Consider the following 24,624-nt stretch of genomic DNA (forward strand, 5'->3'; position numbering starts at 1 on the left):
CAGACACTAAGAGGACATCGTGAAGAGCATCACGTAGGCAGCCACGGTGATGAACCTGCCAATCCAGTAGTGGCCATGCTCCAAGTTATGCTAGATATCTCATGCGATGGTGCTCCACTTTCCAAGCGGTAAAACGCGGAGAGCATCAGGTTTGAAATCCAAACACAAAAGTATAAAGCAGAAGCTGCTAAGACTCAGGAACGTCTATATTTAAAAAGCTTTCGAAGATGATCCACTCTGCCAGCCTGTCCTTGAGGACAGTCAATGAACTCAAGCCTTATGCAGTATTGCACCCCATGAGAATAAGCACTGGGATGTTAAAGCATTAATTCTTCCCACTTCTAAGCAAACTTAAAATAGGATATTCTGCCACCTTCTCTGTACCGGAGGGTATCGCCCTACAGCTGAAGAAAATTCAGAGAAATTACCTATTAGAAAGCACACGGCTCAAAGCCACAACTAGACACGCTGAACAATTTCTATTGTTCAAAGCATTACATAAAGCTTTGCACATAATGCAGATTAGGCCCATTCTTGGGAAAAGGCACAATAATACAGCTTTGCTTTTCATGATCCGTTAACAGCTTAGTAGAGTGGAGTCTCCTGATAGCACATGCTGTGCTCCTAACAACTCCAACAGAAGCCATAAACCTACCACAGAATAACACTGCATTAATTAGCCAGAGTAAGCCCAAGAAGTCGCAAATGGAATTTGCGGTCGTTTGCCACCTTCTGGCTTAGTTTTAAGAAAGGATGAACTCCATGTTTGTCTTTTAATAAAATGTAGGACACCATATTTCTTAGAAACACAGGATAACTGAGGTGGGAAGGGAGCTCAGGAGAGCTCTAGCCCAACCTCCTGCTCAAGGCAGGCTCAGCTCTGAGATCAGACCAGGTCATTCAGGGCCCAGGCTGGCCTGGAAAACCTCCAAGGATGAAGACTGCACAAATGCACCAGGCAACCCGCTCCAGTGCTTGATTGCCCTCACGGTGAAGGAGTTTCTCCTCAGATCCAGCCTGAATCTCTTTTTTTTCAGTTCATGCCCTTGTTCAGCTTTACAGCAACTACTTTCAGTTTTGCTGGTGCTTGGTTCAGAGCATGTTCCCTAAGACATCCCTGCAGCTTAATGCCAACAGGAAGAGAGGTCTCTCTTTAAACCTAAATATTCCCCACCATTTCACACTGGGAATTCCAGCTCTCACCCAAGAGTCACTAGAAAACAGGTAGGGACAGGTGAAAGCACAGTAGGATACTGGACTTCCACCCAGCCTCCCCCCCAGAAAAGCATTTAATAGTTTTGAGTGGTTTATCCTCCCTGGGACTGATGCATAGCCAGTGGAGTAGTAGTTTCCTCTGGGGAACATTTTCTAGATGAGCTGCTTCCCCCTGACCAGGACTAACCCAAGAGTAGTCTCCTAACCCAGTTCATGGTCTGATTTGCATCTCTCCCAGCAGCAGCTGCTTGCTCTGCCTCCTTCAGTAGAGTCCTTTGTCCGTCTACATGGAATTATATCAGAGCAATTATCTGGCTTAAAAATAACTGGGGGGGAGAGAGAGAGAGAGGGAGACGCACTGTTTGAGCCAGCATTACCAATACAAGAAACAAATTCAGTGGCCAACAGCACAGCTTGATGCAAGAATTTAAGGATTAGCTGCTATTTAAAAAAAAACAAAACAAGAAACTCCCCTAATCTCTACCACGGAAAGATGCACTTGCAAGAGCAGGTAAGATTCTGCAAAGACAGCAGAATTACTACCTGAAATTAAATCCATGAGCCTATTAGAAAGGGGACAGAAACTCAGGTATTTCTATTTTACCTCCTAAATGACTCATTTAACTAGAACGCAGCCTTTTCAGAAGTGATACTACATAACTGACCTTGTTTGTATTATTACAGACTATCCCTTTCCACTTAATCTAGATAGAATTTATGAGCCGCTGCACAATGAGATACAAAGTCTCCATGCTTCTGCTTCCACTGTTATCAAGTGTGTCGAACTGAACTATCACACCCCTCCGAAACAAAGTACCTGCTTCTAGCACCCACTGCCCTCAGGCAGCACAGGGCTTTAAGTTTGTGTTGCCCTCAGTGTCTGGGCTATTCAGAAAGGCTGCAGCGACCTAAAGAGAAAAATCTTAACCCGCTGTTAGCGACCTAACGTGGAGGGTGCCAATGGGTGAGGGGGGTGGTTTAAATATCTTTAGACTAAGTTAACTCAAGTTCAACTGAACTGCAAGGGCAGAGGAAGATTTATAGTTAATTCCTCTGCTATACCCACCTTGGAAAAGTAATTTGGAAAGCTGGATTCAAGATGGATGTTTAAATATTTCGTTTCCTATCTAGCCACCATTCTTCAGACCGAGAACTGTAGTAACGCACGAGTAGCACAGACCAAGGCATCAGCTGCTTGTGGGCTGGGTCCACAACGCAAGCCCATTGCTCCGCTCTCAGCCTCACCAGTACCTATACGCACCCACAGCAGGGCAGCTCTGGATCCGAGCCCACTCGTGCTCTTTCTCCAGATGTCTGGGGGCTAAGCATTAACCACGCTTGTTTATTACTGCCACAGTTAACCTTGCAGGATGTACCTTACGATTAGAAGTGTACTTTCAAAGTTGAAATTAGCATATCTTGATTTGCCAGATCACACGTCACATACTAAACTATTATTTGCCTGGGTAAGAAATGGCAGTTTGACATCTACGGATAATATGAACTGTACTGTAATGACTGGCATTTTGGGCTTCATTTCTGAAATGGGAAAGCTACTATTATGAAAAAGGAGCAGTTTTGCCCTTGTTTAGATGCCTGTGACCTCTTGCTATGCAGAGACTAAGGACAACACCCCTACCAATACCCCGGTCTTTGGAGAGCCACGAGGCTCTTCTGTGCAGGCTGGTCAGCGAACCCAGCCTTGCAGAGAAGGACCTCAGCTTGCCTGCAGAGAGCGTAGCCTTCTGCCTTCACAAGAGTCAACCAGAACACGGCTACGTCATGGATCCAAGTAATACACAAGGATACATGTGGCTTTGTAAGTCCTCTGGATTATTTTTTTCAAAACTGAATACTTCCTTAAGAATTATGTAGATAAATATAACCTGTCAGAGCAAAAAGAGCAAAAAGAGCGGTTAAAGCTTTTCAGGTCTGCAGGGTAGCAAGCCATTAACATTCTTGGGGCAACACATCCAAGTCTTCACCTCTGCAAGAGGAAAAAGGCTGCCTGTCTGGTGAGGACAAGTGACCATTCATTTGAGGTGGTCTAGAGGTGCAGACAATCCCACAGCTAAACACTGTCCGGAAAAAGTACTGGCCATGCATTATACTGTTCTAGTAACAGACTTTAGAACTGTGTTTTGTGTACATGGTCTAAAAATGTTTGTTTTCCAAGTCTTAAAGTTGATGAAGATTTTTCTGTTTCCCGATTCTACTGGTCACTACTGTAATTTTACTTTCCCGAAAGGGTGAAGGCATGAACAGAGGTGAGCAGTGCTGGCCGGCTCGATGCACATCTTTCCGCAAGCCACAATAAACACAGAAAGTAAATATACAGATTAGTGGTGCTCATACTTCAGAGTTCAGACCACTGTCAAGCCTAGTTTCTCACAAACTATTTTCCACCCTTTCCCATCAGGCTTTTAATTGGAATAACTATATGAAAACATTGATTTGCAGGCCACTTACCATATCCTCATGGATCAGCCTAGCATAGGAATTGTCCAGAGCCCAGGGAGAAGGGGGGAACAAAACAGAACACTCCCCCACCCCCTTCCCATTTAAAAATAAGCCCCTTTCCTCCTCTAATACAAGTAAGAGCAGATCTTATTTTCCTTCGCAAACAAGGCAGTGTGTGAACAGGTAGTATCTGAGGCTAATGTGCTACGGTATAGCAATGGTCGCATCCATACTTAATACACCTTATGCAGAGGCTGCAAAAGTCACAAAAGGAACAGGAAAAACACTCACAGCAGTCGAATAATTCTGGTTTTATATTCAGTCTTTGCAAATCAAGGATGTCCTACTTTTACTATTCATTCAAGGCAAAAATCTACACAAGCATGTCAAAAGCAGTAATTGAAAAACAGTAAACACAAGTCTTGAAAATACGTTTAATGTCTAATCTTATACAAAAGTGACAGCATTTTCAAAAAAATATCAAATCCTGTATTTATAGCTTCTCACTATCATACAGCAATATTTGTTTCATCTAAAGAAAATACAGCAGCAGGTGATAATCTATACTTTAAAGATGTGATTGCTTATATTTCATATTGTAAACAAATGCGGTATGTCAATCTCAAAGCACAAGTCAAAACAAACTTCTCAGCAGTTTAACTCAAATGATGCATAGAAATGTACAAATTCCATTGCAAAAGCTTCAGGCCAGAAGTTGCTCACACTTGACATAACATGTGATAAAGTTACTACACGGTATATAGTGACAACTTGAGTTTTTACACAATAGATTAACAGGTATACCCTTTTCACTGCTATGCAAAGAACTTTGCTCACAAAAACAAAGGGGTTATGAAACAGTTTCCATGACCTCAAGAAATACGAATATACATTGAAAAAACATCCCATATATACTGAATTTTAGCCTAACCATTCCAGTAATAAATCCTGCCTATTTCAGGAAGAACCTAGAAGTCTAGTTACTTTTACAAATCCCCTTTCCAAAATTCCTTATTTGCTATGTTCACTCTATCCTTTTCTACCTCTTCCCATTCCCTGCAAAGACAACGACCAGTGCAATTTCAAACTGGAGTGCTGCTACTACACGATCCATTCATTTGAAATAAATGTTTTTCCCTTACACTGATTTATCAACTAAGGCTGCAGGTATCAAAAAGCACTTGAGCAGACGCGGTCAGTGGTCTATCACGTTTACTTTCACCAGTCTTGCCAAGATCTAAGCCAAGCCTGTTGTTTGGGAGGAGGGGAGCTTGTTTAAGGTTAATGAAGACTTCTACACATTTTCCAGGTTCTGATTGCTATGGGCACAGACGCTACAATTTAAGCTGAGATGTTAAGTATTCTTTGTTCAGCTCTGCTATTGTCTTCCTAATACAAAAAAAAAGTACCTTTGCTATTAGCTTTCATGACAATAGATTAAAACAGCCACAGCTAAGCTGAACTGCTTTCTGCTGCAAAAATATTGCAGGACTTTGCCATAAAGGTCGAGACAAGCATCACCACCAGGTCACCCCACTTGTTTTAAGAAGTCCGTTATATGCACGCAGGAAGCCATGATAAGATATGGGAAGAGAATTAACTTGCTTTCACAGTTCCATGATACAAAGATTCCCTAATGAGCTACCATGTTAAAGTGAAATTTTTTTCTAATTCTACCTACAGAGGCTAAGTTAGGATATCCTCAGCTGAGGATAAAATAAACTTTCCATGGTCAAAGTCTAGGCTATGAAGTACCACAAAGAATTCCAGAACTCCTCACTGACACATGGGTGTATGTCTTGGTAATGCTAAACTAGCATTGCAATAAACCCCTGACATGCTCTTTGCACAGATATGGCAAGAATATGAAAACTTACTGCAGCGCTCCTTCAGAAGAGGGACAGCTGCATAGCAGTGCACAGGCTTCTACACATTCAATTACTCCCAAATTAAACTTACTCAGTGAGGTATGCAGACACTTAGCTGAGAACAGAGGACTTCTCCACGTTACTGTATTCAACGGAGTCTCAGTGAGACCGGCTCGTTCTCAACTGTGGCAATAACGACGATACAAAGGATCTTTGTAGCCGATAGAACTAAATGCAAATGCCAAAGGCTGCGGGGAAGGGAACTGACAGATTAATTTTTATTTTTTTTTAAATATCTTTTAAGATCGAGTTCAGTTTCCAGGGACTCTGAAAGTTTGCTGAGTTTACACAACCCAGCAGCAAAGTCAAATTTTCAATGACTAGAATCCAGGTTAGAAATAGGAAAGTACCTTACTTAAGTGGGAATCAGTTTCTCTTTACATAGACCAAGCCAAACTTCCAACCACCACAGAATGAGAACTCGCAAAATTATGTCCTCATTTGCATGCATAAAACTCACATTTGTTGATTCAAAGTTAACTGCACATCCAGGTATTTTATTTGTACATAAATGCCTGTTTGTGAATGCGAACAGTGTGCAGACAAGTCAGACCAAGTATTTCAATGCGCATCTTCTCTGCTGTAGTCCCAGATTGAGCAATTGTTTTGAGTATGTACAAAATGCTGAGAAAACCTTCAAGTTCACATGCTCTCTTTAGTTTGAATTACTGTAGCATGTTCAAAAAATTACATTTCTTGACAAGAATCTTGAAATACACTTTTTATTGACATTTTAGAATAACCTGAAAATAGACAAAATATGACTATCCATCCATTCAGTGACCAGCACAAGTCTGGCAACAAAACTTAAAGCATTCATGGAAATTTAAGAATTAACAATTTGTATGTCCTTGGGCCTGATTTTTTTTTTTTTTTTTTAAATAATCCTTACTTGGCAATTCCCATTTTTCCAAGCGGAATACTTGCCAGAGTAAGAACCACAGGTTTTAGTTGTATTTCTGCTCTTCATAATTCACTTTATTAAACCAAACAATTATGCCAGCATATGAGCAAGTTAAATTTATGCAGATTGCTCCTTCATACCTCAAATGCACATACAAGAGGCAAGTGTTGTTCTTCGTAGCCCCAAACATTACTGAAACAAAAATTGTAAAAATCTCTAAGTAGTGGATGAAGGTGGAACGCTACAGTACTTTGTTGCCCAGAATATATTCAACGGTAAGGCTGCAAGAGACAATAATTCACAGTCAATACTGGGTTTACACAAAGCAGTTAATTAACAGTTATAAACATTCTTAATTAAAGCTAATTCATCCTTACAATGTGTTATTCCCTCCCTATGCCCTAGAAGGGAACTCTCTATACTGCAGAGACGAGAATACTTTCTATTTTCTATTTCAGAAATTACTAGAAGCCCTTTCCACCCCCCTTTTTTTCTTGCCTTTCAGAGACGCCTTTCAAACTAGTGGGAGGCTGCTATAGTGTGATGTTTGGACACACTCAGACTTGATATAACTTGATCATTCTGGTATATTTAAGCACTTAAGTAGAAAATTTCCTATCCTACCACTGACTACACAAATAAGACAGATGTGCTGGAAGTCCTTACCTGCTTTAATAGGTCTTACGCTACTGAATTTCCACACTTAAATGCATGACATTTTAGAAAAAATTGAGACAAATTAAATACTCACATGGGGACCACCAGGCATTGATGGAGCACCAGCAGGACCAGATGGCACTTGAAAAGGATTAGGGGGTGTAGGATATAGTCCCGGAGCTGGATATGATCCTGTGGGTGGAGGAAATGGACCTGGTGGTGAAGGTCCCCATGTTCCAGGTGGGACTGTACCCCATGGTACTGTTGGCGCAGCCCCTGGAGTCTGGGTAGGAGTGGAATATGGCCCTGGGGGTGGATATGGCATGCTAGGTGCAGGATACTGCCCTCCCATTGTTGGTCCCCATGCTCCAGAGGGCATGGATCCCCATGGCCCAACGGGAGCAGGAGGTGCAGCTGGCTCTGTTGGACCACCATAAGGTCTTGGAAGCTCTGGAAAGGGCATATTTGGTGGAGGATATTGCCCTGGTGGGACAGGACCTGGCACAGTTGGGGGTGGATATGGACCACCAGGAGGAGGGCAAGAGGGTCCAGTAGGAGGAGGAGGAAATGGAGCAGGCGGTCCAGGGGGCATTGAAGGATACATTCCTGTTGGCGGAGGTCCGAATGGCACACTGGAAGCAGAGGTGTTTGGTGGCAATCCGGATGGCCCAGTAGGAGGAGCGCTCGGGTTGTTCCAAGGATTTGAAGCTGGCCAACCCTGTGGTGGCTGACCAGGCTGTTGACCAGGTTTTGTACTGCTCACTTTAGAGGTTTTAGCAGGTGACTGATCTGGTAAAGCATCTGCCAACTAGAAGACAAAGTATCAGTGAGAATGTAAGCTGCCTGCTGGACTCGCTAGCTGCACACATTTATCCATTGCATATATGTTAGCGTTACCAAAATGGGAGAAAAAAAACAAACTAATTGTTACTACACAGAAAGATGATTACATTCATTTTTGTGCCGCTTCTATCATTAGGATAGAAGAGATTCTGACGTGCTGCAGTCATCAAGCCAAAGATAAAAGGTGACCTGCCACACGTAGCTGTAAGAAATTTCAGCGCAAATCCAAAGAGAAAAGATTTTTATAAGTTTCCATTATAGCTATTCTGACACTATTGAAATACAACTCCTATGCTCTGTTAATATCAGAGCAGAAACTAACCCTCAGGGCTCCTAGCAGCTTCATATACGCAGCCCACAGATTGTTACATCTACCCAAAAGCAAAACACCACAGCTGCAACAGCAAGAGAATAACCTCTCAGCTTTAAGCTCCGCTTCTTGAAAAAGTGTGTCAACTTTTAGAACGAAGTAACCCAACTAGCTGATCTTCAGGAAAGCAAAATCATTACTTACCGAGAAATCATCAGTTCCAGACATTTTGCTGAAAAATAAGGTAAAATAAAGTGAAATTCACTGAAAACAACTGAATTATTTCAAGCAAGCGCTCCTAAGACAAATTCTACATTTGTTTCATTCAGACCATAACAAATGTCTAACGGGTGGCACCTCTCAGCAATGATTGTTTTAATGACTCAGGCCCATACAGATATGGACTACCCAAACACTTCCCCTTTGATACGGGTCTTACAAAAAGGCAAAACTTCGGCCTCTACCTGCCTCACCTTAGACAGGACCAACACATAATGTAAGTGGGTCACAAAGTGAAGACAAAAAAAAAGTTTCAAATACTCATACCAAGGAGGCAGCCTACTCTGGCAGTGATGCCTCTGAAGTATTCAAGGTCTTCCCTAAACTGGGACTCAGGACTGCTGGCAGGTGAAGCTAATCCACCTAAGATAAAACATGGTTAAACCCCCATATGCAGATGCTCTTTCAGAAGTAAGAGTCACAGTTTGCCGAAGCTTCATTCTCCAAGGGATTTAACGCACATGAAAGATGGTAGATACTCTTATACATTATTGACTTGCACTGACTTCAGCTAGCTGACCTTAACTCTGAGTGTAGATGTGGCTAAGATCTTATTAATGAGTACCTAATTTCTAATCACTCAACATTTAAATGCTCAAAACAGGGACCAAAGAGCCAGGTGCTATCTCTTCATGAAGACGAGTACCACGTCCATGGTACTTGGAGCTTTCCAAAGCTTCAGCAGGATGAAAACTGACTGGCCTTGGCAGTCATTATTAGCCACATAAAAGGGCAGTGTCACCAACCCAAAGTTACAGTCAGTGTCACTAAGGAGCAGACTGACAGTGAATACTGACTAGAGATGAAGAACTCTTGAAAGGATGACCAAGAGCAAGTGAAATAGGTGCAGATGCCCCTATGCAGCCAGAAGATTTTAGAGGAGACAGCAGGAAATTAATATGAACATAAGAGGAGGAAAAAAATGTAAAATGTAAGTCAAGAATACAAATACTGCCCAGCTGAACTCCAGAAAAACCACCCTTCTCAATAGTTTAAAGATGCGGAAGATAACTTATATCAACAGCGACCAATTGAGAAGAACAAGAACATGGCACCTGATATTCACTTGCCTTAATATTCAAGCTACTCTAAGCTCAGAGACTTCCTAAGCTGCAGGCACTTTGTGTATTTAATAACTCTCAATCGATTTCTTTCCCACGAACATGTCTTGTTTTCCTCTTGTACCCACATCCTTCGGCGAGGAACTCCATAGGGCTGTTATTTGCTACACCAAAGAAACACCTCCTTTTTTGCTCTAAACCGAGATCTTACTAGTTTCATTTGATGCTTCTTCATTCTTGAATTTGAGGAAAACAGTCAACCTATTCTTATCCACCTGCCCATGCCGCTCATTATTCAGCAGATTTTTAACATTTTATCTTTTAGTTGCGTCTTCTCCAGGCTGAGATCTAGCTTACTTCATTGGCCCTTGTGCAGACACTGTTCCACACCTTTGATCATTCTCAATGCCTCTCTTTGAGGCTTTTCCAGTTCTACTAAATCTTTCAAGATGAATGGACAAGAAAGAGCTACACAGAAAATTCAAGACGCAGAAGAACCACTGATTTATACAGTTTCATAATTATGTTCTGGTTTGTCCCCTATTTCCTTTCTAATACTTCTTAATGTTTGATCTGCTTTTTGATCACTACTGAACTGACTTTTGTGGAAATATTTCATTCCTTCCTATCATTTTATATATGAACTTATATGCATCACTTTACATTTATCTACTCTGAATTACATCGCATTTATCTACGTTGAATTATATCTGCTATTTTATTACCTAATCTGTACTTTCCTGAGTGGCTTCATATCAGCAAGACATTGCACATCTATCTCATCTACCCAGTTATTTATGACCACACTGAATAGCCCTGATCCCTGCAGAAATCCACTGAATTTCCAAAACTGTACTTATAACTTAGATAAGCCTTTTAAGAAACACGTATCTACTCCCAAAGGTCAAACAAAATTACTGCCACGGCAGAGCTCAATGCACGAAACCAAAGGCTTGTTAAAGCTCCCTCAGCAGCTTGTAACAGCAGTAGTTCCTTCAAATAAGCACAGATATCTGAGCCTTTGTACTTCCTCAGTTCAGATCAATGGCCATTTGTTTGAAGTTGAGAAAGCAACCAAACTAGAGCAAGAAAGCCTGTTTTCTGCTCCTATCACTAACAGCTCTGCTGTTTGAGAGATGCATCTACCAGGAAGAAAAAGCCCAATTTCTCTTCAACAGATAACCACTCATGTTAAAACAGTTCATCGGTTTCTGAAATGAACCATGCTCCATATTGATCAGAAGCTGAGTCTGTGCTTTTTAATGGCACTGTAGTTCAATTCACTTATACAAACACAGAAGCTATTTGATAAACCACAAAATATAGGAATCATTAATATAGAGAGACAATTATAAAAAACCCCACCTTTTTATATAAACGTGCATGTAGGTTTATTCACATGCAAAAAAATGATTAGCAAAAAGCAACACCAAAACAGGCAAAGCAAATCATCCTTTCTTTATGCAGATGGAGATGAAGAGAAGGCATGGGTAAAGCTAACTGAAAAAAACAGATCTACAGGAGACTGAAAAAAAGCCCATAGAAGAAGTTAAAACATATGCTGCAAGGGAGAGAAAGATGAAAAAGACAAACCTAAAGGAGAGCTCGGAAGAAAATCTCATGATCCATCACAGAAGTGACAGGGTAGTAAATTCAGGTCAAAGTGGTGGATAATACGGTTTAAACAGGCCTGCTTACAAAACATTGACAAATATCCCTGATATTTGTCAACAGATAAGTTCAAAACATTTCTTCGTCATGAAAATTATGGCAACAATTCTGTTGCATGACAATATTGGGAAAAAAAGTGTAGCTAAGCATAGCCTGTAATGAGGTTTAGTTCCTGTTTAATTTGGCAAGCAGATTAGAGCAACATTTGGCATAACTGAGTCAATGCCAAGCATGTCAAGGATCCTCTTGCAGACAGGATGGCCTACTTCGAGGACATTTTTTAACATACATTTAACATTTAATCTATGTACTGCCATCTTCGTTCCATAAGAAAATTTAATGTACTGTTAGATGCATTAAGGCACCAGAAGAACTAATTTGTACTTAAATCTAAAATCCATATGCCATTCAAGTTGCTAAGCACTGATATAAAGAATTTTAACCAAAATCCTACAAAAATATCACACACGAGTATTGTCCAGGCATTTACATGCTCACAGAGACTCACTAGGGATACTGCCAGATAAAAGACCCCCAAATAACTCTACTTTGAAGCCCCCCAGTCATGCAGGGGATCAAAAAAAAAATTAAAAAAAAAAAATCACAGGACAATGCAGCCAATGGTGTGTGGACTTTATTTATTTAGAGAAGGCAGAGTTAATATAAATGGATTTTCATTTTCTCTTTAAGCTTTCCGTACACTCTTCTTGAAGAGCATCATGAAAGCACTAATATGTGCAGAGAAAAGCCAATTCATGTAACTGAATTTTTTGCCACCTTATATCGCTACATCCAAATTCTATTTCAAATTATTCTTTCCTGGAGATTAGGGGTGGCAGTGATGAAGAGGGGCAAGTGGAAGAAGGGTACAGGTGCTTAAACAGCTCAGCAGAGAACTGAAAGATTACAGAACTGGCAGCATTAAAACTGAAGTCCTGCTTCCAACCACTTTGCTGCAAGATAAGATTTCCTTTGTTTTCTGAAGGCCTCCGCCCCTGGAAACATCCTCTGCTTTCCAGAAGCACAGAGCCTGCCAGCTCCAGATCAGCTGTTCAGGGCCACCATTTCTCAGCCACCTCTGAGAACACATATGGCCAGAAGAGTCAAGCTGAAGCAAGAGAGAGAAAGAGAAAGATGCCCAATGTTTTTGAAAAAAAGCATCTAGGAGCAAAATCTTTCTCATCCATTATCCTGAAGAGCGATGAGAGGGGCTAACGCACAGACTTCTACTGCACCTACCCAGAACCAATATATAGTACAACTTTTGGACAAGAGTTCATTGACTCCTGGATACCTGGGAACTACTCCTGAGAATTAATTAATAACAGGTAGCTAAGACAAGTAAGCCTGTTGGGATCCACACTGCAGAAAGGTTGAGAAGCCCTGCTACGCAGAACTGAATCACCGATTCTACCAACAGCATTCAAGACCAACTGAAATACATGGTGATTTCTAGAGAGGTCTGTGAAAACCCTGTTTCTGGAAGTGTGGTGCTACATGCAGCAGGCTAAATCTTTCAGTTTCCAAAATAAAGCAGTTCAATGCTTTTTAAGCTATAACCTCTTCTCTGATCATGTCCAACCCTGGCTTTTATCCATTATCAAGCTCTAACGAACAAGGTTAGAATGAACTCAAACTTTTTTTTTTGCTAAAGATACCCAAAACTACGTATCAACTGCTTTCATAATTTTTGAATTGCATGACATTTTTTGAACATTTGATGTGCCAGATTTAGTTCCTGTCTATAAGATCATCTTTCAAACAGAAAAATGCTTTCCAAATGCAACAGCTCCGCTGATATAAGCTGCATTTCCACTGGGTGGCATGCCTCTATCAGAGAAAAGGTTCTTTTGTCACTGTAACATGACTAATTCCCTACCAGCATAACCTCATCTACAACAAGATTTCTGCCCACATAAATATAACTACCAACATAGCTATACTGATAAAATGGAAGAGAGACCAAATCTTTGACAGCTTCTAAGTGTTTTCCAAAATATGCAAATTTCTGCAGCTTCCATCTTCAGTCATTAAGCACCAATATGTTTTTAGCTGTCCTTCCCTATCCTTAATGCCTCCTTGGAAGCCAGGTTTATGCGCTTGTGCACTACATGATCATCTAGCCTGACCTGCATAGTTATTCCTCTGGAGGATAAACGCAACTGATACACAGACAGGAAATAAAAAGCAGTCATTAGATCATTAGTAGCTATTTTAGATGTGATGATCTTTTTGCCCCTTCGTGTGCCTGCTTTGATTGAAAGAAGGGCAGGAGTAGGATTTAGTTTTCAGATTATTTTCAAGACGGACTTAATTAAGAATGACAACAAAGAGTGATGTATGTCAGTGCTTTTGCTAGATTATCAACTACAAGAAAAATAACTCTTCAAAACAGAGATCTTAAATGGTTAAGAGCTGCAAAATTTAAAGCCAGAAGGAATTATAATCTGTTTCAGTTTTCAATGTATGATGGGCCACTCAGTTTCACAGCTACTTCCCCACTGATACTGGACCTAATCACTTGAGATGGGCCATCTGTTTGGTGTGGTGACCCAAAACTGTGAAATATGTATCACTTCTGAGGTTGCTTGCTTGTCCACCAGCTGTGGTACAAAACCAACGGAGAGCAGTGAGTTTCCACTAGCAAAGACTTCTCCTGTCCACACCACTCCCACGCTGTGAGTCTTGCAAAAGACACGTAGCTCACAATAGCAGCCCACAATAATTAAGACGTCTTCCATATAATTGCATCTAAACTTCCTTTCAAAAGCCAGAGAATCCATTTTCATGTTATCCTCATTTTTAAAAGTATGCCTTATTTCTAATTTTTAGCTTTAGCTTCCAATTATCAAATCTTCAGAAGCCTTCCTGAACTAGCTGCAAGAGCTATTTAAAGAATACCTATGTTGTCCTCCAACAGAAGCTACATACTAAACAATTAAAAGTTTAATTTTTTTTTTGGACAAACTAGGTAGACTGACCCTGAGGGCAACTATTTCACACCCTCTCCAGTCGTGCCTTTTAAAAACATAACAGCACCAAAATTGCACGCCAGATTCCAGTGCTGGCCTCAACAGCGCCAAACAAGAATAGGCACCTTTCCACTCCTTTACAGAGCTTCATTTGCCAGGATAACTGGTTTTCAGGATACCAGCCACATCTATGGAGTGAGGCTGTACCTTTTCCATCTTGATTTGGCACTGTTAAGATGCACTTTGTTTGAATGAACTTAATGCTTTCCAGGATTGGCCTGATATTTACCACGCATCTTGGCATCATCCGCAGTTCTTGGGATTGCAGCTTTTTAGATTTTTTTTTAAGTTGCAACAACCTTTGTTCTTATATCCACTGACAATAAGGTTGAATAGCATCAGATCAACACTGTTTTCCACAGAGATCCACTAGAAACAATGAGTTCCCTCTCACAGATGAAACCTGTCAGTTAAACAGTTCTCCCGCCCTGCAACATGTTCTTTGGTACTGCACAGCACTACCTTTTTCAGCAAGTCAGCTACCTTAAAAGCTTACACATACTTCATTTCATAAAATAAATGTGTGTCATGAACGGTAGAAACAGACTTGCCCAAGATTTTCTCCAGCAGAAAGAATCTTTGAGTTAAACAGTCACTGACATCATGCACGTACGTTCAGATAGCCGTTTATAGATATATCAGAAACAAAAATTAGCACCATATTTTACCCAGTGACGACACAGTCAACACCACCATTACACAGAGTAAATCGGAAACTGCTTTAGGCGCATTTGTTCTCCCAGCCCCGCACAGCCGCAAAGCCCCGGCGGCCACCAGGAGCCAGCTGCCCCCCGCCGCGCCACGAAACCCCGCGGGCGAGGAGAGCCCGGCGAGCGCCGCTGCCGCGCAGCCCCTTCCCCCCGGCCGCCCCCTCCCCGCGCCGCCGGGCAGGGCCCGAGGGCCGCGGCGGGGCGGCACCGCCCGCCCGCCCTCCCCGGGGATGCGGCGGGGCGGGAGCCGCCCCCCGCGCCGCTGCCGGGATGGAGCCCCCCCTCCGCGCTCGCTCAGGGGCCGGGCCCGGGCCCGGGCGGGAGGCGCCGCCGCTACCTGTGAGGGACGGACGGAGGGAGGAGCGCGGCGGGGACGCAGGCCCGCAGCAGCCGGCCCGGCAGCAGCACCGCCACCCCGACGCCCAGGCGGAAGCGGAACTGCGTCACGCGCCCCACTGCCCAACCCGCACCCTCCCTTCCCCTTGCCGGAAGGTCACGTATGCCTTTAGCCCCACCCCCTCAGGGGCGCCACCGCCCCCTCCCCGCCCGCACCGCCGGAGGTCACGTGACGACGCGCCCTTTTCCCCCCCTCCCCCCGCCCCAGCGAGGCGCCGCGGTCACGTGGCGCCTTCCCGCCTCCCCGCGGCGACCCCTAGCGAGAGGGGACCGTTAGCGCTGAGGGAAGCCGCCCCGCCCCGCCCAACGGCCGCCGCCCCGCCCCAACGGCCGCCGCCGCGGCCCCCCGCTGTGCCGGGCGGGCCTCTCCCCCCCGCTCGGCTCTGCCTCAGAATGCCGAGAATCGGGAAAACCTCACAAAACTGATTTCTGCCTGCCGCCAGGGTGCTTCCACTTAGAGGAGAGTGACTCTTACCTCTCCGCGCTCTGATTTTCCCCTCAGCGAGCCCAGAATCCCACCCACTGCCATTTGGAGTTACGTGGCGCAGCTACCCAAAATGTCCAATTTTAGCGTTGACCTGAAGGATGCTTCACGCACCCAAAAACTTGGCAGGTTTTCCAGGTTTTCTAATAAAAGATGCTACCCCTCCTGCCCTCCCTTTCCTCCCTTCTACCCTCAGACCGTCGCGGTAACGACGACTAGATATACACCGTCATTTTCCTGCCATGCTCCTCCAAACTATGACGCGCTTTTCAATGCCATTATCCTGCCTGCTTCAGAAGGGACGGGGAGAAACCATGAGCAGGAGCAGGCCCCAAGCGTTACGGATGCCGCCACAGGCAGGAAAACACAAATATTGTTACTGATGCGAGGTATCTGCGTAAATCATACTGCCTAAACGCTTTGCTACAGACCCAGTCCCACGACGGTGTGAAAACCCGGTTAATCCGCTTGCTCAGAATATAATTAAATCCTGTGGAAAATTTGGACTGACTTCACAGCTCTTTCGCAATTGCTTTTTCAAGTACCCGGCCAGTACGGCAATCACTGACTGTTCTTGCAGCAACACCGCTGCTAGCTTGACCTCGCTTGGAAAAATAAGCAAATTACAGCGAAATCCATCTTCTGCCCATCGCGGGTGGCTGCCGTGGGGCCCTTGACGGCCGTCGCACCGCGGTGGCAGCAGGCGCCCCCCGCGCTGCTTCTTCCTGCGCAGTCCGGTTGTTAGAAGTCTTAATTAACAAGCGGACATGTGTCTAAGGCGGGTTACGATGCCTCACCTCACATATCAAGCAGGGACGTCGATAGTGCTTTTAATCAATAACCTTGCCTGCCAACCTTGCCGTTAAAACCGTCTGATGTGTAATAAATGTATCCCCTTTTCTGCCGAAACAGGAAGGGTTGTGCACTTCCGTACAAATATTTGTTTGTGTACGTGGATTTCTGCTTGCTCGGGCAAATGTGCCTCTTTATCTGCGTGCACGTATATGCTGAAGGTTGTAAAAAGAGCTGCAAATGCAACTTCATGAGATTTGCGTGTGGTTGATCCAGTTGGTGCAAGGCACAGTGCTTGGGGGTCCTAGCACCCGGCCACATGCTGTTGGAAAACACTTTTTGTTCATTCTCAATACGTAATGGAAAAAAAAGGGTTGAAATAGCAAATTTAGAGCTGGCATGCAGCTCTCAAGGAGGCCAATGGAAACTGCATGGAAGCAACTTGGCTCCCAGTTAGTAAGAGGCATTATTTTCCATGCCTCCATTATAGGACCTGCAATGGTATTATTTAAATTATTCAGAAAGGCAGTTACATGTAATAATAAACAAGGCAGTTGTTTATCACAAGTCCGCACTGCAGGACATTGCAAGTATATGCAACTTTTGTTTTTCTTTAGAGTCATATAAATATTTGGGTTGGAAAGGACCTCTGGTCCAATCTCCCGTCCAGAACAGGGCTAGCTTTGAACCTTGTCCAGTTGAATTTTGAGTATCTCCAAAGATGGAGATTGCACAACATCTCTGGACAAGCAGCCCAGTACTTCAGTACTATCACTGTGAAGCATTTATTCCTTGTATCTGGTCAGACGTCCCTGCTGCAACTTGTGACTGTGGCTGCCTGTCCTTTTGCTGTGTCCCTGAGAAGCATCTGTCTGCTTTGTAACACCCTCTAGGCAGCTGGAAACAGCAGTTAGATCCATCCTCCCCTTCCCTTCTCCTAGCTAAAAAACCAAACTCCTCAGCCTCTTTTTGTGTGTCATGTGCTCACGTCAGTGGCCCTCTGAGCTCCTTGTAGTCTGTTGACATCTCTCTTGTCTTTTAATGGCAAAACTGGGTATAATTGTCTGCGTGAGCCTTTCTGAATCTGGGAGGAAAAGACCAATAGCCAATACTTAAAGCAGGCTTTGAATTACATATTTTAAGGAATATCATGACCATACATGAGTACACACTGCTGAAGGATATACCTTAATGTTGCTGGGAACATAGGAGCATAGTTTGTATCTTTCCTATTGGATTTTCAGTTATATATCATTGTATTTCAGTTCCTGACTTCCTAACAAGTCAGATTTAGTGCTTTTCAGGGACAATAATAGAGATCTTGAGATGTGACAAACATCAGAGTCAGGAAACTTTATCACACCCAGAAGGCTGTGCATACCACAAACAAGATACCCAGAGGAACAATAACAGCGTGGGTTTTGTACCTCCTGCTTTTACATCAGCCGGTCAGAATGAGGAAATCCAAAACATAGCGGAGGCATCCCTTTTATAATTAACCGGGGGGGGGGGGGAAGGATTAGTTTTAATTTTTTTAACAAGATTCAAGTTATGGAATGCAAAATCAGTTTTAGTTAAGGAAATGCCAGCCTTTGATGGTGGGCTAGAGCAGTAAGATATAAGATATTAAGTTACAGTTACAGTGTTGTTTCTTACTGGGTTATGTCACTCCACTTTTATATTCATGCTTCGCTGTGCACTGTGAACATCATGCACTCTGATGAATTAGCTGAGCCACCCTGAAGCTAGATTTTAAAGGATACCAGATGGTATGTTCAATGCATGTGGTAAGCTTTTATACGCTTTTCCCCTATGGCCAATCACCGACTGATAATTTATTTCAAAACCCTCATAAAATAAATCACTTTGAAAATGACGCTGTCTCTAGTTAATAAGTGCTCTTTGTCAAGGCAGAGGCTTGTTGCCATGAAGATAAAATCATAAAACTGGTTCAAAGTGCATTGGGATGGCAAATGTACCCTATTGAGAAGATGAGATAAACTAAATTTAGCTGGAAAGGAAGCATTGCTATCTGCTTGTTGTGCAATTATGAACAGGTGAACTGTCATTAAAGACACTTTGACAGTCACTTAGGTACTAACTCACAGGTTTTTCTGCGACAAGAAATGATTTTTTTTTTGGTATGTTTTCCTTCCACAGTGGCGGATATGTAGAGCCTTGATTATGTGTCAAGCCACTGCATGAGTTTGTTTTCAGATTTTTGAGCTAGTGATTATATCTGGCAGCAGTAATGATAGCTTTTTTTCACTTTTTGTTGTTCTTTAGTGAATAAGAATTAGAAAATTCCTCTCTGTGTGACACCAATGAAACCCACCTATCTGAACCTGTTCTTGTTATCTTCCATTTCCTAAAAGTAACAAAAAAAAAGTATTAAAAATTAAAGTGTGACTAGAAAAGAACTTTAGCAAATGATTTTCACTGCTGCCTAAATGCCCCGCTTCATCCCTTTGAGTTGCCTCTGACTCCTGTCACTTTGGCATCCTGCACACAACACCGTACAGCACTGGCAGCCGGGGGACTTCAGGCATGTTTGCTCCTAATTGCGTGTCCTCCCAGAGAAGTGCCCACTTTCCCCCAAAGTCCCAAAGAGAAACCCACATTTCCCCTGCCTTCCTTAGGGATCTGACCCTTTACCAATCCTCCTTCTAGTCTTCCCTTCCCCCTTCCTCTGCCTGCCCAGACAGTCGCAGACTTTAGTTCCTAGTCTAGTGTTGCAATCCTCAGAGTCTCTCAATGAGTTTTGTGACATTTGCTGTTTGGCTTACAGCCACAGCTCCTACAGTCAGATGACAGTATGAAATTATGGCCCTTAATTCTCTAAGGGACCTTGTTTTCAAGTGCTCACTGCTGCAGAGACAAGCTCAAAAATTTCTTTTTTTAAATGCTCAAAAAACAAAAGGAAAATAAAAGTCCCCCCCCCATTTTATTTCATTCCAGTTTTGCAATTATAAATCAAGCTCTTTTGGGGAAGGAGGAGGGAGAGGTAAGGAGTAATTGATTCTTAAAAGCTTTGGCCTAGCACTAAGGGTAGAGTCAACTTTTCCCATAGCCCTGATTCTCTAATGGATATAGATACACACGCACGTGCATACACATACACAAATACACACTCCTCGTGGAAAAGCCTAGAACAGTCATAGTGGGACAGGTCAGAAGTCCAGCTAGCCTAGTGTCCCACCTGACTGTGGGCAGCACCAGCTACTTAAGAAAAGAAGGGAGAACGGATATATAAACCATTCCTCCCCCTGCAAAGTCTCCTAGTCTCTAGCAATTGGCAATCTGGGGTTTTCCTGGACATGACATTACATCTGCATCATCGTCTTCAATAGCTAGAAACCCACAGAAGGCAAAGCCAGTCCTATCTGAAGGTATCATATGTGCTAGAGGATGCTTGCTGATTATTTCCATGGTCATATGAGCAGCTTGGAGCAGGAAGAATGTGGATTGTTAAATCTCCATCAGTCGTTTCTTCATCATTTCCCTGTGACTCCATTTGTGGCCATAGTTTTGTGTCTCATTTTATCTTTTTGTGCAAGTTGGGATCTCTTTGTTCATCCACAACACCTGGGTACAGAGAGCTTCTGTACTCAGGCACCCTTTCTCTCTGTCAGACAAGCTGTATTTCCTCTACAAAACCTCTGAGGACGTTTGAGATCTCTACTTTGCACAACCGTTGATGTATGCATTTTTACATGTGAAATTAATTGTTCAATACCAAGTTGCTCATGTCTCTACCTCAGATGTATATTGATGGTGTAGCCGTACTGTTAAGGTCAATGATCCACTGATTGGTGCCAGAGAACACATTTGCAGTCACCTGGCTTGTAGTAATTCAGGAAATGATGCATATAAGGATCATTTGGGCTTGTGAAGGATCTGTAAGGTACTGCTACAACAAAGGTGCTACTGAAAGGTGCGTGATGAATTATTAACATGAGTATTCAGTATAAAGCACTGTGTGGAAAGGGTTACACCTACCTCCGATCCAGGTGTTGGACAATGCAGTCTGACAGGCGGTGTGGACCAAGCTTCATTTTTTGTTTCCATGAGGTTTAGTAGAGAAGCTGGCTCTGGTGGGCACTTGCTTGCTGACATATCCATGAGGTTCCTTTGTGTTTCATAGCCCCTGAACAGAAGCCAACCATCTGACCCAGTGTCCTCCGGACGTAGACCATGTTGATGTTCGTCTATTAATTTCAGTAGTTTTAGTAATCTCTCAGGGTTGGGGTATTTTCCCCAACGTTTCTACACTGAACCAGGATGGACATTTACCAGGTACGTGGTTCAGCTGAGGGAGTGTAGTCCGTTCTCGCTCTCCATTAGCACTGCTCATTGCAGTAGGGATATGCTAGGCCCACAACAGGGAAACGGCCCCTCCACCATCATATCATGGCTACCACGAAAGTTATCCTGGTAAAAGTTGTTTTGCCCTGCTTTGTTTTTTTAGCTTTTTCCAACAGTAACCTGAATGTTACTTCAGAAACACGTCCCTGATGGCAACGGACTAGAGAGAAAGGAATAAGAGATTTACCAGGAAAAATGCACAGGATGGAGCTAGGAGGAAAAAAGCAGTGTAGAAAAAGGACTAAGGTTTTGAATCCTACCTTTTCCTTCCCTGTTTAAGGCAGGAACTTGATGGCTGCATTGTCAGTTTTGAACTACCTAAAACCCCATCAAAAGAGCACAAATCTCATCCTCTGCAACTGCAGTAAGGTAAAATCTAGTCACATCAGCTGCTATTCACTTAGTGTTTTGAGAAAATCTGTGGGAATAACACCCATGTCATTCCTCCTCCTCTTCAGCTTTCAGGCCCTGATTCAGCAAATAGTTTAAATGCTTTGTTGAATTGGTGTCTTTTAGTTGCTAATGCCATGAGAATAAAGCAGTTTTCATGACCGCTATTAAGAATCCACTTCCTTCTTTGGGTCTTATTTTTCCATCAGCCTGCTGGAAGAGTACAGCCGGAAAACAGATTAGTCTGGGAAAGAATTCTTAACTAACAAACATACCACAAATACACTTCTTCAGTGATATTTTAGGTCAAATGCATTTGCCAAGTCAATAGTCACCAAAGTATGAATGATTCCTATAAATAAATAAGGCAGACTTAAATATTTTGAATGTTGGTCTGAGCTCCTTTAAAGTGGTACAATTAACTGAAATTAGGATCATTTCAAGTAAGAGTCATTAAAAAAAAAGAAAAAACAAACATCTGAACGTTTTAACCTCGGTTTTTTTTCTAGTCACATCCTTAGCAATGATAATAAATTCAGAAAATTCCATGAAAATCTCTATTCTTTGGACTCTTAAGGCAATTAGTATAATGTTCACAGTTATTCTCTTTTATGAAAATAGGAAGAAATGATGCAGAGTAGCAGCTTTTTGAATACTAGAAAGTCTCCCTGGGGAAAATTACAGACATTTCAGTGATAAATTGGAAATGAGATAGCGGAAGGTTTGGAGTAAGCCTGATCCAAAGTTTCCTCATTGATTTCAGGGCTTTTTATATTATGTTTGAAATGAGAAGGTATCAGCCCAGTTGAGTCTGGATGACAGGTTTGTCTTATAAATTATGCTGTGTAGTTCCTACTGAAGCAGGAGCTCAGGGCAAAGTGGGATCGCAAAAAATTGTTAATCCAGCCCTGGATTTTCTTCTTGAAAGTCAAACATCTGAACCACTAAATATACTCCTCACCTTAATGGGTGAGCAGTCCATACCACTTAATTCATATGCCTCATTGTTCGCTACATTAATCTTCACCATTGTATTGATCTGCTTCTCCAAAGATCTTAAAATTCTGCTCGAGGTGCTCAGTCTTGGTTTAGCGAAGCCAGGCGTTCATAGTTTGCCTAGTAGTCCAGCTGGCTGGTTTAAAAGTCCAGAGAAAGCAAGCGACCTCCCTGTAGTCAGAAAAGCTCAGAGCAGGTTTGAATCCAGAGTCCTCGTAGCAGCCAGACTGCTGCTCTCGCCGCTAGACGGGAACCTGACAGCTACGGGCTGTATGTGTGAGCATTATACGCTATCGCAGTTCTCTCTGCCTGGGGTAAGAGTTACTCCTCCCTGTAAATGTTTGCAATATTGCCTGAAAAGATAGATTTAGAATTCCCAGGGTAGGCTTTTTTTTTCCTGCCAAGGGGTGAATACATCCTAATTAATTAGCAGAAATATTCCTAATATACAGCCCTTTTAGAAAGGAAAGGAACTGGCTATTGTGATAAAGTACACTGCCAAACATTCTGGGCTTGACTGTAACAATATCACAGGAATCCGAGGACATAATTGCCTTGTTATTTCGTGCTCCCCAGGGCTGTGCCCGAGGCAGTTTAGTAGAACGGGCACATAAAAACTGCCTCCAGCCAACTCCACTCCCCGCTGCAGCTGCCTGCTTTCCCAGGTCCCGTGTTGCCTTTGCTCAGCTTGGCAGGGGCTCTTTCTCCTCCTCCGGGAAATTCCCATCCTTTGACTCCACATCCCATGACTGCTGCCCCAGACTTGGTTGATACAAGTACTGCAGAATCCCCTTCCCCCCCTGCTTCGTTACATTAACATATTGTTTCCCGTTTTATGCTTAGACTTGAAATTCTTCGGAGCAAGGAGCATCACCTTGTTTTAGTTTTGAGTGTCTCAAACAATGAGATAGCAGCGTCGAGCTGCTGTTGCAATACAAATAACAAAAACGAATAACACTTCCTCAGTAATATTTCAGCCCGGAGCCGCAGAGTCCAGGCTGGTTGCCGACCTGAGAAAACCAGTCTCATTCGGGAACATGTCACACTCCCTTCCTCAGCACTACTTTAGCTAAACACATTCTGAAAAAAAAACAACAAAATGTGCTGCCAAAATAGCAGAAAGAACCAACTCCCTAAACAGGAGGCCTTCCCCGAACTCCCCTATTTGAAGCTCAGGTTTAATGAAAGCAGGTAAAAAAAACAAGCACAATGCTATTTAAACATATGAATAGCTCCTACTCACATAAATCATTTCAAAGAACAAATAGGTGGTGAGGATTCCAGGATCAGGCTCCAAAACCATTATGCCAAAGTGCAGTAAAAATGAATGGACTCTTTCCCTCTCAGCCAGCAATTTAGTTGTGTCTGATACTGCTGGAAATTACTCTTTTTTTAGACAAAATATGTTTTACATGCCTGCTAAAATGTATTTTCTTCAACAATTAATAATAAATGGCAAGGGACAAATTAATTAAGTATATATTTGTAGTGATCTAATCTTTCTTATTCAGTCACTGACTTGCAAGGTCAATCGCTTGCAGTGGATCTCCCTGCTCTTAGGAACTGAGAAATGCTATCATATTTAGACTGTAAAAACATCAGCATACAACCATTAGCATGTCATTCAAAAAAGCTTTCTAAAGTTCTCATTATTAATAGTGTTTATTTTGATTTAGAAAACCAGTGAAGTAAGCATCGCTGAACTGGGCTGGCCACTGTCTGAGCTTACTGTTCCTCAAGCATTTACTTGTGGCCACTGTTGGAGACAGGGTACTTGGCTAGATGGACTTTTGGCCCAGTCTGGTATGGCCATTCTCATGTTCTGCTTTTTTGGATCATAAAGGGTTACATGAATTTATCTGGAATAATTTATGCCCTAGCATGGCCAAACACCGATGAACGGGCTTCCAAAATGTGCTTTCTAGAGTGCTATTTGGTTACAGTGTGTAGGAGTCAAAGAAATTCAGAATACAGCTTGTGGGAGGAAGGACAGTATACTAAAGAGCAGGGGCACAACTATTGGCTTGGAAACAGGTGACTCAGGTTCCCTGGTCTCTCTGCCTTCCCCTTGCTTTGCTTTAGGTCTTCTCCATCCTTTTCTTTCCCTTCTCCGTGAAAGCTCCTGTCTGCT

General features: G+C 42.8%; 1 protein-coding gene across 1 annotated transcript; it reads right to left on the reverse strand.

Annotated features, from left to right (window-relative positions):
• Positions 1-4,095: 4,095 nt before the first annotated feature.
• On the reverse strand, positions 4,096-15,491 carry MAPK1IP1L (mitogen-activated protein kinase 1 interacting protein 1 like). Its single transcript, XM_067295142.1, has 4 exons — positions 15,408-15,491; positions 8,522-8,549; positions 7,259-7,972; positions 4,096-6,788 (listed from the first exon to the last, which is right to left on the reverse strand). Exons 2-4 carry the CDS (start codon positions 8,543-8,545, stop codon positions 6,777-6,779), a joined length of 750 nt encoding a protein of 249 aa, XP_067151243.1. The 5' UTR covers positions 8,546-8,549; positions 15,408-15,491; the 3' UTR covers positions 4,096-6,776.
• Positions 15,492-24,624: the final 9,133 nt, after the last annotated feature.

Source organism: Apteryx mantelli, chromosome 4 (genome assembly GCF_036417845.1).
Source record: "Apteryx mantelli isolate bAptMan1 chromosome 4, bAptMan1.hap1, whole genome shotgun sequence".
In the NCBI taxonomy this organism is placed as follows: Eukaryota; Metazoa; Chordata; class Aves; order Apterygiformes; family Apterygidae; genus Apteryx; species Apteryx mantelli.

Coding starts and splice junctions, on each gene's coding strand:
- MAPK1IP1L (XM_067295142.1), bottom strand. CDS start 8,545: ATGTCTGGAACTGATGATTTCTCG. Junction 7,973..8,521: donor CTGGAACTGATGATTTCTCG/GTAAGTAATGAT, acceptor TTTGTCTTCTAG/TTGGCAGATGCTTTACCAGA.